Raw genomic sequence first — 16897 nt, 5'->3', positions numbered from 1 at the left:
CAGACTTAAATGAAACACTGGTTGGCTGTTTATTTTCTTCCCTTATTCCTTCCTGTCTCCGCTGTTAGGTAAAATTATCAGCATAAAAGAGGTTTTTAATACCTATTTTTAGATTGCATTCCAGCCTGGGCAATAGAGCAAGACTCCTGTTCTCTCTCCCCTTTCTCTTTCTCTTTCTTTGTAATAATAAAAAACAAATAGGTGCTGAGAAGAGCAATATAAAAAAAAGAGAACAATTTTAATAATTTTACAGTCCCCCCAAAAGAAAAAAGAGGCATTTAGAATAAGACTCAAAAATTCAGGCAGGGGCAGGGGCTCCTGCCTGTAGTCCTTAGCACTCTGAGAAGCCAAGGCGGTTGGATCATGAGGTCAGCAGTTCAAGGCCAACCTGGCCAAGATGCTGAAAGCCCGTCTCTACTAAAAGTATAAAAATTAGCCGGGTTATGGTGCGGGTGCCTGTAATTCCAGCTACTTGGAAGGTTGAGTATTACTCGAACCTGGGAGGCAGAGGTTGCAGTGAGCCAAGACTGCCCCAGAGACAGAGCAAGACTGTGTCTCAAAAAAAAAAAATTTTTCATCAGAAAAACTAAATACTTAAAATTTTTTCAGCTAGGGAATAATACACAAAGACCCTACATTCAGCTATTTTATAGTCTTCTCATAACCTGTTCTGTTATAAACAGAAGCTATTTTTTAGGGAGAACTTCTCATTACCCCCTAAGTCCTGAAATAGGTCACAGATCATGCAAACTCAAAGATTCCCAAGAGAGGTAAGTAAATTATAGCAGCAGTCTTAAGTTAGACTTCCCCGTCATGAGAATGCCAACAAAACATCTATTAAAAGAGAGCCCCAGCCTACAGCCAAACAAATGGAATCATTCCTTAAACTGATTAAGTATCTGCAAATGAGAAGTTCACATTTAGAAATCAAGCCAGTACCTAGGTACACAACTACATGGACCAGCTTGTATTATCTACTTTCTTTAATGTCTCTGACCATTCTCAAATCTTACAATTCAATTCCACGTTTAAATGACAAATATTACTCTCTTCCTCCCTCATGCTAAGATTCTTTCACCAATCAAAATTTAAAACAAGAATGCCCAAAACTGGTTCCACATTCTCTACTTGAATTGGTAGACTTGATCAAATAAGCACATTCCTCACTTCAATTATCAAGAACTCCATGAGTCTGAGAACCATGCCTGTTTTTTATTTTACCACTGTAAATCCAGTTCCTGACATGTAACAGTAAGACTTATTAAGTGAAATAAACATATACTGTATTTTTTCACACTGTGAATTAATAATCTTTCTATAGATTCATTCTCTAACCCATAGTTTCCACAATTATTTTTCTTTTTTTGAGACAGTCTTGCTGTGTTGCCCAAACTGGAGTGCAGTGGCACAATCTTGGCTCACTGCATCCTTCACCTCCCAGATTCAAGTGATGCTCCTGCCTCAGCCTCCTGAGTAGCTAGGATTATAAGCATGTGCAACCACACCTGGCTAATTTTTATATTTTTTGTAGAGATGAGGGTTTCACCATGTTGGCCAGGCTGGTCTCAAAGTCCTGACTTCAAGTGATCCACCCACCTGCCTGCCAAACTGCTGGGATTACAGGTCTCCGCAATTATCTTTTATTATTGCTGCTTTTAATTCCTACCTGACCTGCCTTATAAACATCCAGTATCATTTACACAGCTCTAATTACTTCATGCTTTCTACCAGCATTTTCCTAAATACATTACTCATGCTATACCCCTTCTCTTCTGGTCTTTTAAAGATCCTGCATTCATACAGTTTTACTTACAATTACCGTAACCAAGTACTACATGTCTTTTGTACCTTTCCTTAAAATTTTGTTCACTGAATTTTTTTATTTTTACTTATTTTTTTTTTAGTTCTATATTAATTTAATTTGGCTTCCATATGGCTGCTGAAATCAAGCTTATTAAACATGATACAATGCTAATGGCTGTTCCTCTCCCCCCACCCATTTCTCCACCATCTACATGATTTTTAAGCCATCCCTCTCCCCTTTCTGGGAAGTGAGGAATGGAGACATACTCTCATCATAGACCTAAGAGGCACTTCTTGTGGATATGTGGATGTCTGCTATCAGATACTGTAGCAATAGCAGTTTTGTTCCTGCAGAGCAGAGGCCTGGCATTTTGTTTTCCACCTTCCTGTGCTAAGTGAGTCCAGTAATTAAGCCACACTCTCTCCTTGGAAACAACTCTTATGTTGTATCAGAACCTCACCGATGATGGTTCATGGGCTTCCAGCAGAATATATTCCTCCCTTTTATTTATAGAATAGTATACATGAATTCATTTGGACAGAAGGAGCCTCTCTATGTAACAGGCAGCCTTCTCCTATTGGTCACAATCAATCAATGGTCCAGGCAGTAATTATGATTTTCCACATTCCTCAGAGCTGCTCTCTCCTGAAATCACTTTGCAAATTTTGTTGACCAATCTGCAAACAAAAGATAATGCAGTTGGCCTACCCTACCTAGAAATCTGTTCTGCCTAATTCCCTTAAAAAAACCATTGAGAATGCAAAATAAGTCCCTTTTTAATATTTTGCAGAAGCACTACAAGAAAGCATGTCTAAAACCACACAACTATGCACACACAAACACAGACACGCGTGCTCGCACACACACAGAGTCGGGATCAAAGAATCTTATCTGATACATAGTTGAGGGAGCACAGAAAAAAGCTGGCAAGAGAGGATATGAAGAGACCTGATCAGCTAAAGATGTTGGAATGTTACGGTATGGCATGGAAGTGGGTTTTGGGATATACAAAAAAGGGGTGAGCAGTCAGAGAGAATGATAAATCCAGGCTACTAGAGAGAGGTTCAAAAAAAAAAAGAGGTTCAGTGGCCATGCATGAGTTAAAGATAGTAGAGGCCAGTTTACTGGATGAAATGTTATACTATGGAATGGTCATTTGAAGAAGGATGGACTTGCAATGATTCAGGGGAGGAGCATCTGTTTAGCAGGAAACCTCCATGGTCTGGTGTCTGTCCAGGACATCAGGGGACTCACAGGATTCTAGAGTTCCATCTGACTGAATGCTGGTGACAGACCAGCTGAAGGGACTTTCTCCAGAGCCAGTGCTACTTGAGGTTGAGTGGGTCCGTGATCGGGCAAGCCGGGTCATGCTGGCAGATGGTATGTAGCCCATTCCCTGCAAAAAGTACTTGAAGGCTTCGGTGAGCTTCCCAGACTGAACTACCTGGGGCAGTCCCCCACAGTCTGCCATCTTTAGCAAAGTTGAATTTATAGGGTTCAGGCGGGAATTACATTTGACCACAGCCTCAACTGCAGGCGAACTGTCCCCTACCACCAGTAAAGTAGAACACTTTAATGTTTTTAATTTGTTATCATTTTGGCCCAGTATGGGTCTTTCAATCTCCAGGTCTCTGCGTCCATTATAGGAATTCAAGAAGAGCTGCAGGTTGTCTTGGTTGATGTCTTAGGCAATATGCATTCTGTAGGTTTGGATCAGGTCCAGGTTGGCCTGTAACTCTTCCTGCCCAAAGTGATGAGCCAAAATAATGTCCACAACATTGGTTGTCAGGCCAGAGAGTTTGGAAGCTGCCCAATCAATCCAGCCTTTAGCACAAGAGTCAATATTAATGAGCACAAGGCCTTCCACAAATTCTGGATGACTGAGTGCAAATCTGCTGAGGATGTAAGCTCCAGCTCCAACTCCAATTCCAATGATGCTTTTCAGGCTTAAGTGGGTAAGAACAGGAGGCAGCATTTCGGCCAGCTCATCCATTGTGGGGTACTGATCCCCTGTGGGGAAAGAGGATGCCCCTTCCTGCTGGCCTGGAACATCCACATGACAGACAGCAAAGTGTTGGGTGATCTCGTGCATATCCTCAAAGTTAAAGAATGCATTGAAACAGGATTTACGGTTGGGGCCAATGTCATGATATGTTAGTAAAACTGGTCTGTTTCCTTTGGGTAAGCCTCTTATAGTGACATGGACCACACCATGAGTTGTTTCTATGTCATGCTCCTGACAGTCAAAGTCCTGAAGTTTCGTGTACCATTCTTATCATTTAGAAGTGGTTTGATCTCTGTGAGTTGAACATCCTGAAGTTCATCCATGAGGATAGATGAGAGTAGATGAGTCTCAAGAATAAATCGGTAACTCTGAGGCACGGGCCACTGCCATCAGTGCAGCAGCAGCAGCGGCGAGATGAATTTTTTTTTTTTTAAATAGAGACAGGGTCTCACTCAGCCCAGGTTGGAGTACAGTGGTGCCATCTTGGTTCACTGCAACCTCTGCCCTCAGGGCACTCAAGCAATCCTCCCACCTCAGCCTCCCAAGTAGCTAGGATTACAGGTGCACAGCACCACACAACGCTAATTTTTCTTTCTCTTTTTTTTTTTTCATTAGAGACAAGGCCTTGCTATGTTGCCCAAACTGGTCTCAAACTCATGATAACTCAAGTAATCCTCTTGCCTTAGCCTCCCAAAGTGCTGGTATTACAGACCTGAGCACAGCACCTGGCCTGTATTTTCTTCATAACAATTTTTATCACATCTTCCACTAAATAAATGAGGATTATATATTATAGACTCATGTTTATACTAGGTATTCTTTTAAATAATGGCCATGATTTTGAATATGGATTTTCAAAAGTGAAAAGAAATTGCCCCCAAAATTATATTGAAAGAAACAGAGCTAATAATGACATAATATTAAAAAGAATTATACACTGCATTAATCTACTTCCTAACCTCAAGACTAGAAACAGTTTTTGAAAAGTTCTAAAAACAAACAGATGAAGTTTAGCAAAAGATTACTGTAGCTAATGTCAAAGAACCCAAGGAAATCATCTAAATGCCTTACCTCCTATTTTAGTTAGAAAGATAAATCAAAGTATCTGTCAATCTCAGAGTTGTTTAAATCAGTACTTGCCTTTAGTTTATCAGGGGATGTGTAAGGAGCTTCAGGAGCATAAATCCTGAAAATATCAGCAAGGCAGCAGGCTACCAGTAAGCGAACATCTTTATCAGGATGCTTGAGAAAAAAATCTGAAGCAAGATGTAAAGCTAGGTTTAAATAAAGTTCCTTTTCTTCTTCAGAGTCCTGGTCCATATCCATGAAAGTTTTCACAACCATCTATGCAAAAACAAAAAAAAATCAAATAATGAAATGCTTCATGTATAAATACAGTCATGTGAATTAAAGGTTATATTAATTGCTAAGGTCAACTTCAAATGAATATACTTTCATTTTCTGCAGAAAGTCTCTATTTGAGAGAACATAATCCTTCTAAAACTAATGGTAAACTCTAAAAGTTTAAAATATTTTTCATTTACCCAAAATATCTGCTAACCAGATTTTTAAAGTTTAAATTAGCCTTAGGTAGTAGTCATTATTGAAAGAATTCCAATAGAATATCTGTGGAAACTTCTGGTCTCACTTGTAAAACTGGACTAAAAGGAGTATGTCCTTAAGAATACCATCTTTTTTAAAAATAATATTTCTAATCCTTTTTTGAGAAGAAAAAAAACCCTAAGATGACAATTTTCCATTTAAGCCATTAAACCACTCCAGTCACATGGTTTTATTCAAGAAAGGATGTCAAAGACGCATCCCTAAACTCTGAAAAGCTACTATGAAGTAACTACCATAGCATCCAACAAAATATTTCTTGTGCTGCAGTAAAAGAGAATATGAGATGGCTAATTCATTAATTCAGGGGCACGTGTGAGTTAAACCCGAGGAAGCTATAAGAAATGGTTCTTTTTTCAAAATATTTCTATAAAAGGTGAATAGAAAATAGAATGGTGAGGAATGGTATAGTATAAATTCTGAGAAGAGCTTTCTCTGATTTCAACATTAGTAATTACAATGATGACCTCAGTCTGCACCATTCCTACTTCAGATGAAACAAAAAGTGCCTAACTTCACAGGACCCAATATACAACTCCAATGGAAAGGCAACCATCCAGCATCCACTAGGTGGTGCTGCAAATACTAGGCAACAAGTGGGACTGGCCACAAAGGATCAATGTTGATGTCTTGGTCCTCTATGCTGCAAGGATTTCCACTTGCCATCAAGCTAGGCTTCTGAGTAATAAATGGCTCAATTTCATACTGAATTCTCAGAGCAGCTCTGGAAAACACTGTTCCTCACAGAGCAACCTCTCAGTTCTATTATGCCAGATACCAGAACAAACAGCAAACTAATCCTTCTGACCTGGCACTACAATTAGATTAAGGGTATGATGTGCAGGTCTTATAACTTTTCTATTTTATTACTTTTAAGATTTATGTAGTGATTGCCTATGTGTTTAGGAAAAACCACAAAGGAGAAAAAAGAGCTACGTGCATGTGCATGGAACTATTTATTTCTGTAGATCTCTTAGCAAAAAAGTAAGAGATTAAGCATATTTTGAATTAAACATCACAAGAAAAAAAAATTTATAAATAGTGTCACCTTACATGTTAACAAATTGTTATAATGTATAAAACTTACATGGGTACTTGTACATATCATCCCGCATAATTTTTTTTATATTTTTCTAAGAATGAGGATGTTAAAAATAATAGGAAGTATAAATTAGGAAAATTAATGAGAAAAAAGTATAACTGGATTACTGTCAGACATAAATGTCCGCAAAATAATGAAAGCATATTACAAACACTAAATATGAGTACTGAGGCAATCATTCCACCCACAATAACCACACAGTTTGTTAAAGGTCCAGAAAACAAGAATTCTTCACTACTATATACAGCTCAAATGCTATTATAAAACTCATTAATAACTCAAGAGTCCTCCAAATTAGAAAAGATGTCTGAGAAAAAAAACATCTCTAAAGGATACTAATGCTGATCAGTTTGTAAGTGTAGGCACTGTCTGAGTTCAAGATTAGTTTCTCAGCAAACAACAGGAATGTTCACTTATTCTTAGTATAAACAAATCTAAGCTAATAAATGTATTAGTTTCTCTAAAAATGCAATAGGTCAAGAGAAGGTAAATACATAGAAAATGAAGCATGTCACATACAGAAGGGGTTTATAGCTTGACCGTTCTTAACAAAATATACACAAGTCCCCAACTAGATAAAATATACACGTATTAGTAAATTTAATCTGCTCAAAGATGATTTTCCTTTGAATAATAAACATCTGGCATCTGAAATTCCAATACTTTAAGTATAAATAAACATATATATTACAATATTAAGACTTTATGTGAAATGTATGATAGTATTAGCATCTTTTTTTCTCCTTATAAAAATTCCTGGGCCGGGTGCGGTGGCTCACACCTGTAATCCCAGCACTTTGGGAGGCCGAGGCAGGTGGATCACCAGGTCAAGAGGTCGAGACGATCCTGGTCAACATGGTGAAACCCCGTCTCTACTAAAAACACACAAAAAATTAGCTGCGCATGGTGGCGCGTGCCTGTAATCCCAGCTACTCAGGAGACTGAGGCAGGAGAATTGCCTGAACCCAGGAGGCGGAGGTTGTGGTGAGCTGAGATCGTGCCATTGCACTCCAGCCTGGGTAACAAGAACGACTCCGTCTCAAAAACAACAACAACAACAAAAAAAACTTACAAGAAAGTAGTATACAGCCTGATTATTCAGTATAAAAACTACCTTACAGTGGTTGTCTTTAGAAACTACATGATATATTAGAGAAAGGAGACAACTTTGTACAGACAAACAGAAATATAAGAGTATTGTAGACCTGTTCTTTATAATCAAGTACAGGAGATCCTAGAAAATCTAAGCTTCACCCTTTCTAACTGCTGTCCCATTAATCACAGACAAATAATCTCCACTGTTCCTTTTATATACCCTACTCCCTTAGATCCTTTCTATGTCATTTGCTGCTTTGCTTTTATAAGTTACCCCAACAAGATATATTATAGCCCCATATGATTTACACAGATTTACACAGATGTCCAAAAGAACATAATTTTACTCACCTTTAATCGTCTCACCATCTCCTCTTTAGATATTTTATCAGAGATTTCCTTGACCCCAGGAGGATATGTAATTTTTCCATCATTGGTCCTAGTCTTTGAGTGAGCCATGACAGAAATATTTCTACCCCTAAAACAAGAAAACTATTAGATGTAAACCAAAAAATAGATATAAACATTTTTAACAAACATGAATGGTAACCCTCCCCACCAACCAAAATTTATAACTATATCCTAATTTATAATAATTCACTTTACCATTTAATGAAAATCACTATACTGAACATTTCCCAAAATTATTTTTAGAAAAACAAAACTTATTTTTACTTTTATTTCCTCAGTGGCAAGCTATTTTTCCTAACCCTCCAACTTAAAAAAAAAAAAAAACAACTACATATGCTAGAGAAAAGGAATCAAAAATAAATACTTTTTGAAAGCACCGCAAACTACCCAAACTAGAACCTAAGAGAAAATGGGAATCCAGAACACTGGAACATTATAGCTACTTATGCTCTGAAAGCATTTGTCAATTCTGACAAATGTGGGATTCAGTTTTGATGGTCTTATAGGGCAAGGGAAACAGAAGTAAACCTGTATCTGTCAAGGCAGAGGGTCAAATAGGAAACTCTCCTGGCATTAATGTGGACCACCACCCTACCCAAAGAAGATATATCTGCAAAGGAGAGAGTAAACTAGAAGTGAACACCTCTTTCTCCCAGCCTCCCCCCACTCAGGGAACCGCTAAGAAGGCTGCTTTGGTGCTAAACAGAGAAAGGCAATGTGAATACAGGGAAAGAACAGGTAATTAGTTTTGACCATGGGCCTGCACACTTGCTGAGGTTCACATGACCTAAGGGGCCCAGAGACTCTCAAAACTTGAACTCAGAGACCCCCAGTTACTAATGGCCCCAAGCACCTAACATAAGTAAATCCACGTCCTGCCTAGAGAAAGGTGCCTTCATCCTAAGTATCAAAGAATCCCCACTATGATGTTTCTAGAACAATGAGCAGTATATCAAGTCAAAAATAACCAAGCAACTATGAGGGAGAACCAACAAAAACACCAGACAACAAAAACAGACTCACAATTTTTCTTATAGTGTAACTATCAAAGATTGCAAAACTACTATAATCTTAAAGAAATAAAAGACGACCAGGTGTGGCTCACGCCTGTAATCCCAGCACTTTGGGAGGCCAAGGCAAGTGGATCACCTGAGGTCAGGAGCTTGAGACCAGCCTGGTCAACATGGCAAAATCCAGTCTCTACTAAAAATAAAAAACTTAGCTGGGCATGGTGGTAGGCGCTATAATTCCAGCTACTCGGGAGGCTGAGGCAGGATAAATCACTTGAATCCGGGAGCCGGAGGTTGCAGTGGGCCAAGTTCACACCACTGAACTCCAACCTGGGCGACAAAGCAAGACTCTGTCTCAAAAATAAATAAATAAATAAATAAAGACAATTCCAAAAATATCTGCAGGAAATAAAAAATATGTAAATAATAAGCTAAAGGTTTAAAAAAAATAGAGCTTCTAAAAATTAAAAAAATACAATTACTGAAATTGAAAATTCAACAGGTAACTGTATTTGCAGATATAAAGGTTTAATCATTCAAGGCCAGGTGCAATGGCTTATGCCTGTGATCCCAGCACTTTTGGAGGCCCAAGCAGGCAAATCACTTGAGCCAGAAGTTTAAGACCAGATTGGTCAACATGGCAAAACCTCATCCCCACAAAAAATGTAAAAATCAGCCAGGCATGGTGGCACACCCTGTAGTCCCAGCTATTAGGGAGGCTGTGGTAGGAGAATTGCTTGAATTTAGGAGGCACAGGTTGTAGTTAGCCGAGATTGCGCCACTCCACTCCATCTTGCCTCAAAAAAAAATTAGATTTAATGAACTGAAAGAAAGGTCAGAAGAAATTATTTGAAGTGCAACGCAGAGAAACATACAACTGAAATACAGAACAGAAAGGCCTAAATGTAGCCTACAATTCATGAAAGTTACAGAGGGAGAAGAATGAGGGTTTCATACATGGGATTCATGAGAGTACCAGAAGGACTAGATTGAAGCAGAGGCCAAATGCCTACAGACAATATCATAAAATACCAATCTACAAATTCAATAAATAAACAGGATTAAATTTAAGACAATAATAATTCCAGAAAACAAACAAAATCTTAGAGCACACACAGTACCTTGAAAGGAATAGCACTTAAATAGATGACTTCTCAACACCAACAAATATAAGCCAGAAAACAGCAAAATGTTATCTTCAAAGTGAGGAAAGAACATAATTGCAAATCTAAAGTTCACAACCAAGGAGTATAATTTTTAAGTACAGAGTAAAATAAGGACAAATTAGCCAAATGAAAATGAAGAGGTGTAAGTATATCTAAAGGACTTACAACACTGTTTAGCACATACTAAGTACTATATGTGTATATAATATACACAATCAGGTTAAAAGAACAAGATTTTTAAATTTCAATATAAAGACCTTAAAAGACAATGAAAAATGTAGATATGGGCCGGGCGTGGTGGCTCAAGCCTGTAATCCCAGCACTTTGGGAGGCCGAGGTAGGTGGATCACGAGGTCAAGAAATCATGACCATCCTGGTCAACATGGTGAAACCCCGTCTCTACTAAAAATGAAAAAATTAGCTGGACATGATAGCGCGTGCCTGTAATCCCAGCTACTCAGGAGGCTGAGGCGGGAGAATTGCTTGAACCAGGAGGCGGAGGTTGCGGTGAGCCGAGATCGCACCATTGCACTCCAGCCTGGGTAACAAGAGTGAAACTCCGTCTCAAAAAAAAAAAAATGTAGATATGATGTGCTGAAAGCAAAAGGATGGAAGAATATGCCATGCAAACACTAAAACCAGTTAAACTAAATATCAAGTTAAAAAAAAAATAAGATAGATAGCCCCAGGACTCACTCTGTGGTATTTACTAAATGGAAACATATAGCTCGTCCACCATATGACATGTAAAAAAAAGTTCACAGCAATACCATTCAGTTGCCAATACAGAAAACACAAATGTTCATCAAACACTAAAATGAATGGCAACCTGTAGTACAGTCATACACTGGGGGTAAAAAACAGCCACGAAGAGTGAAGAAATCATTGCCTCACACAATAATATGGATGTACATTACAAACATCAGGATGAGCATGATAGTTCACACCTGTAATCCCAGTATTTCAGAAGGCTAAGGCAGGTAGATCACTTGAGCCCAGGAGTTCAAGACCAGCCTGGGCAACACAGTGAGACCTCATCCCTACAAAAAATAAAAATAAATTAGCCAAGCATGGTGGTGTGCACCTGTGGTCCCAGCTACCTGGGAAGTTGAGGTGGAAGAACTGCGTAAGCCCAGAAAGTCATTGCCACAGTAAGCCATGCTCACACCACTGCACTCAAGCCTAAGTGACAGAGCGGACCTTGCAGACCCTGTCTCAACACACATCACGCACATGCACACACACACACACCAAAGTGAAAGAAGCCAGACACAAAACACTACATAAGAGTATGATTACCTTCATAAGCTCAAAAACAGAGAAACCTAACCCAAGATGATAAAAGTCAGGATAGTGATGTTTTAGGGGACATGTTAATGGAAAGAGAGGAAAAGATCCTTCTGAGATGCTAATTACACAAGTATTTTCACTTTGTGTAGTCTCAGAGCTAAAGACATACTTTTTGCACTTTTCTGAGTGTTATACTTCAACAAGAAGTTTAACAAAATGGTTAAGAAAGCTCCAGACATTTAAATTTTTTAAAGCACTTCTTAATAATCAATGAATCAAAAGAAAACAAAGGTTGGATAAACAAAGTCAAAAAATCACAGGCCATCTTACAAATTTGATAATATAACATTTGAATATGTAGATAAAACTGAGAAACTACATATCTTATTACCAAAACTAACTCAAGAAAGAAGAAAGAAAACTATTAAGAAACAAAATCAATCATCAAGAGATCTTTCCACAAGGAAAAATATCCAACTCTAGATGGCTTTACTAGTGAGTCCTAACAAATAAAGGAAGAGATATTTCACTTGTCATACAAATAGGTCCAAGAAATGAAAAACAAGGGAATCCTTCCCAACTAACTTTAAGCAACTAATTAGCATAACTCTGATAATAAAACCTAATGAAAACAGTCAGAGTCCAAGCACAATGTCTCAAGCCTGTGATCCTAGCACTTTAGGATGACTGCTTAAAGCCAGGAGTTCAAGACCAGCCTGGGCAACAAAGTGAGACCATGCCTCTACAAAATAAATAAATAATTAAAAATTAGCCAAGCTGAGGTGACAGGATCACCTCACTTTAGCCAAGGAGTTCAAGGCTGCAGTGAGCTATGATTGCACCACTGCACTCCAGCCTAGGCAACAGAGCAAGAGTCTATCTAAAAAAAGGAAAAGAAGAAGAAAACAATCAGAGAAAATAAATCACAGACAAATCTTATTCATAAGTGCAAAACTCCCAAACAAAATATTAGGAAACCAAATGCAGCAATATATTTTTAAAAAGTGTTTATTCTGGGAAGGCAAGGTTAAATTCATTACATCAACAGGATTAAAAGAAAAATCATATTTAAATTATATACTAAACAGTATAATTTTTTTAGTCTTAATAAATGAAGAAAAATTTGGTAAAATTCAACAACTCATTACTGTAAAACAAAAAAGAAACAAACAAGTTTAGTAAACTAAGGATTGGGTGAAAGTTTCCTTTATCTGAGAAAAGCAGGTGCTATAAACACCCTATAGCATAATGTTTACTGACAACCCATTGAAATCTTTTTATTTGTGATCAGGAACTGCAGGAATATACCTGCTATCATCACTTTTTTTTAAATTTGACACTGCAATAAAGATGCTAATTAACAAGGGAAGGAAAGAAAAAGAAATAAAGGGTATAAGGATTAAAAATGACCAGCTGTTATTCACAGATGAAATGTTTATGTACATAAAAACTTCAAAAGGATTTACAGATAAAACATGTGAATTAGTAAGACTGAGTTTAGCAAGGACGAAGAGTAAAAACATCAATATATAGATGCTCCTCAACTTACAATAAGGTTATGTCCCAATAAACCCAATGTAAATTTAAAATATCATTAAGTCAAAAGTGCATGGCCATCATATGTCAAGGTGCATACCAAATGTGTATGGCTTTCACACCATCATAAAGTAAAAAAAAACTGTAAGTCAAACCATCATAAGTCAGGGACATCCACACAAACATAAACCACCAACAGGTAATACAAATGCTTAATGGTTAAAGATTTAAAAAGCTCCCCCTTTAAGGTCAGAAACAAAGAAAAGATGTCTACTCCCAGCATTTTTATTCAACATAATGCTAGAAACCCTACGCAGCACAAAAAGGCAAGAAACAGAAAATAAAAAGCATATATACTGGAAAAGAAGAAATGAAACTGTCCCCAGATCCAGATGACATGATTGTCTACACAGAAGATGCCAAAGGAATCTACAAAAAATAAACTATTAGTTTACCAAGGTTGCAGGATACAAGATTAATATCCAAAAATCTGTGTTCCTCCTGTAGATAGCCATACATTACTTAATGATGGGATACTTTCTGAAGAATATGTTGTTGGGGAATTTTATTGCTGTGCAAACATAGAGTGTACTTACACATGCCTAAATGGGATAGACTACTACATACCTAGAATATATGGTATATAGCCTTACTGCTCCAGGCTACAAACCTGTACAGCATGTTACTGTACTGAATACTGTAAGCAACCACAACACAATGGTATTTGTGTATCTAAATATTTCTAAACATAAGAAAATACAGTATAAATACAGTATTATAAGCTTATGGAACCACCATCATATATGCAGTCCATCACTGACAGAAAAGTTGTTATGTGGTACGCAACTGTATACAAAAGAAAGTGGTAGGGACGACAGTAAAGAAAAAACAGAGAGAATACAATAAAAAATTCTGAAGATACTTTCGTATCTATATTTTTTAAAAAGGACATTGCACATGTACCCCAAAACCTAAAATGCAATTAAAAAAAAATTTTATCTGTATTAGACTGCCAAATCTCTGAAGGGTACAATTTTATTGAATTTTTTCATAAAATAATTCTGTACTCTATCTAAAAAAATCATTTTAAAATCTAAAAATGATTTTAAAACCTGTCCTTTACAGAAGAAAAAAAACCTGTAAAATCCAAATAAATTCTGTCATTTAATTAAAAAAAAAAAAAAAGGACACTGTACCTATATTTCACACCATACACAAAATGAATTCCAGGTATAGTAACAACCTAAATATAGAGGTAAATTCTTAAAAGCTTTTAGAATATAATATAAGAGAATAGTTGCATGACTTATGGTTAGGAAAAACACTCTCTAGCAAGAACCAAGTACATAATTATGTTCCTTCAACTAAAGAAGATACTCAGCCAATGCCTAGGACAAAGCCCTCCAGGAAAAGATTGATAAATGTGATACACTTTTCTTCCACTAAGTCTGGAGAGGAAGAAAGTCTCTCTGCCTTATCTCAGAGACAAAAGCTGTTCATCATCCCATATATATGAATATGGCCACAGACCACAGCTAAATAATGTAGACAGAGTGACCTTGTAAAATATACTGTGAACATGCACAGGCTATCTTCCTCTGAGTAAAACATACTGGCCCTTGCCTACTCAGCAAACTCTACAGACCCGGCCGGGTGCGGTGGCTCAAGCCTGTAATCCCAGCACTTTGGGAGGCCAAGGCAGGTGGATCACCAGGTCAAGAGATCGAGACCATCCTGGTCAACATGGTGAAACCCCGTCTCCACTAAAAATATAAAAAATTAGCTGGGCACAGTGGCTCATGCCTGTAATCCCAGCTACTCGGGAGGCTGAGGCAGGAGAATTGCCTGAACCCAGGAGGACGAGGTTGCGGTGAGCCGAGATCGCGCCATTGCACTCCAGCCTGGGTAACAAGAACGAAACTCCGTCTCAAAGAAAAAAAAAAAAAAAAAAGTCTCATTTTAACTTTCCTTAACCTCAACCAGGAGGACCTAGGCTCCTCCCCTACAGCTAGTCATGCTTTGAATCTACTACAATTAACATTTATGACATTGTATCTATTGTACTTATTTCTATCTTTGTCTCTCCCATTAGACTACAAGCTCCTTAAGAAAACTAGCATGTAACATTTATGCTAGCATCTATCAAATATAATAGCTACTATTAGTAGTAAGTACTCAGGAAATACTGAATGAATGAATGACCAGAACTATTCTAAGAAATTATGGTTACAACAGAAAGTGGAGCTAGACATAGGAGAAATTAAAACAAGTTAGGAAACTACTACAAAATTCCAAGAAAGAAGTAATGAGCAACTAACTGTAGGCAATGACTACCAAACAAGAAAACTGATTCAAAGACATATGAATGATAAGAGATGCAGAGATGATTATAAGATTCAAAATCTTTGTTCCTAGAAAACCATTTATTTAAATATTTACTGATAATTTACTTGGTTCAATATACTAAGTACTAGGAATGCAATGATGAGCAAATGTACAAGAAAGAGCTCTGCCCTCACTGTAATGGAGACGGGGAAAACCCAGAAAGAGATCAAGTCTTGGGAAAAATAAAGTTTGCTCTAGAAGGTAACTGTACATCTAAAGTTCTAGGGGAAAAAATTTAAAATGAGAAAATATTTTAGAACCATTTATTGCTCATGCTATATGGGTTTACAAGTTAAGTAAAGAAAATGAGTAGGATGAGCTGAGACACCAACACTAAACCTTAAAAAAATACCTATAGTGATTGGGGTGGTGGGAGCCCACAGGGGAAATAAAGAAGAAAATAATAAAGTCAAGAAAATCTCTTTAGAAAAATGACAATAATTGTTACAAACATCTAGGGGAAAAATTGTTTGAAGATGGAGGGGTGATATATAGTGATGTTACAAAAACCTAGGCAAAAAGCATTTGAAGATGGAGGGGTGATACATACCTATTACCCTCCATGAAAACATACAAAATGACCTCAGCAAATACTCCCTTGAACTTGATAGGATGATCTTTGAGAAAAAATTGTACAGAGAATGATGGGAATGAATACCAAATTACAAGATAAGAAAAAGGTGAAAAGAAAAAAGAAGAAGTAGAAAAGGAGCAATGCAGAGAAAGAGGAATCAATAATTAAGTCAATGAGAAATAGGTATTGATACAGAGCTGCTTCTTAAATAGAATGCCAAATAAATGATTTGACATATAATAGTTCCTTTCATCTTTGGGGAATCTCAAATATTCACTATTATGGTAGAGCAAACAAAAAATGAAAAATAACTGCACTTAGAAATAGTTATATAAAACTGACCTATATCAGACTTTATTTTACACGCTATGAACAATGTGCTGATTTAGCAATTTCTCCATTTAAAAAATACAAAGTTTTAATTTACCACCATTTTATAGTAAAACCATGATAACCTAGAATTTCCCTACTTTCAAAGGGTTATTTAAAACAAGGATTTTCAGAAAACAGTTCAGTTTAAAAATTATCATATGCACAGTATTGTATTTACATTTTTATGTCCAGTATGAACAGTAAGCATAAGAAAATATTCTAATACTAGGCCAGGCACAGTGGCTCACATCTGTAATCCCAGCACTTTAGGAAGTCAAAGAGGGCAGATCACCTGAGGTCAGGAGATGGAGATGGAGACGAGCCTGGAAACCCCATCTCTACTAAATATACAAAAATCAGCTGGGCATGGTGGCATATGCCTGTAATCCCAGCTACTCAGAAGGCTGAGGCAGGAGAATCACTTGAACCTGGGAGGTAGAGGTTGTAGTGAGCTGAGATCTTGCCATTGTACTCCAGCTGGGTGACAGAGTGAGATTCCATCTCACAAAAAAAAAAAAAGAAAATAT

At 37.3% G+C, this 16897-nt stretch overlaps 1 protein-coding gene and 1 pseudogene across 15 annotated transcripts in view; both read right to left on the bottom strand.

Annotated features, from left to right (window-relative positions):
• The window catches only part of PDS5B (PDS5 cohesin associated factor B), a 200013-nt gene that overhangs the window by 132086 nt on the left and 51030 nt on the right, over positions 1–16897 (bottom strand). For all 15 annotated transcript variants that reach the window (XM_078375264.1, XM_078375272.1, XM_078375269.1 and 12 more), the window contains 2 exons: positions 7978–8104; positions 4950–5153 (listed from right to left, as the gene is read on the bottom strand). In XM_078375264.1, coding sequence (XP_078231390.1) covers positions 4950–5153; positions 7978–8085 — 312 coding nt within the window. In that variant the 5' untranslated portion in view covers positions 8086–8104. The remainder of the gene's footprint in view (positions 1–4949; positions 5154–7977; positions 8105–16897) is intronic.
• On the bottom strand, positions 2874–4222 carry LOC100399309 (protein NDRG3 pseudogene; annotated as a pseudogene).

This window comes from Callithrix jacchus, chromosome 5 (assembly GCF_049354715.1).
Source record: "Callithrix jacchus isolate 240 chromosome 5, calJac240_pri, whole genome shotgun sequence".
Taxonomy (NCBI): Eukaryota; Metazoa; Chordata; class Mammalia; order Primates; family Cebidae; genus Callithrix; species Callithrix jacchus.
The sequence above is the reverse complement of the archived record's forward strand: the minus strand, read 5'-3'. Positions and strand labels throughout refer to the sequence as shown.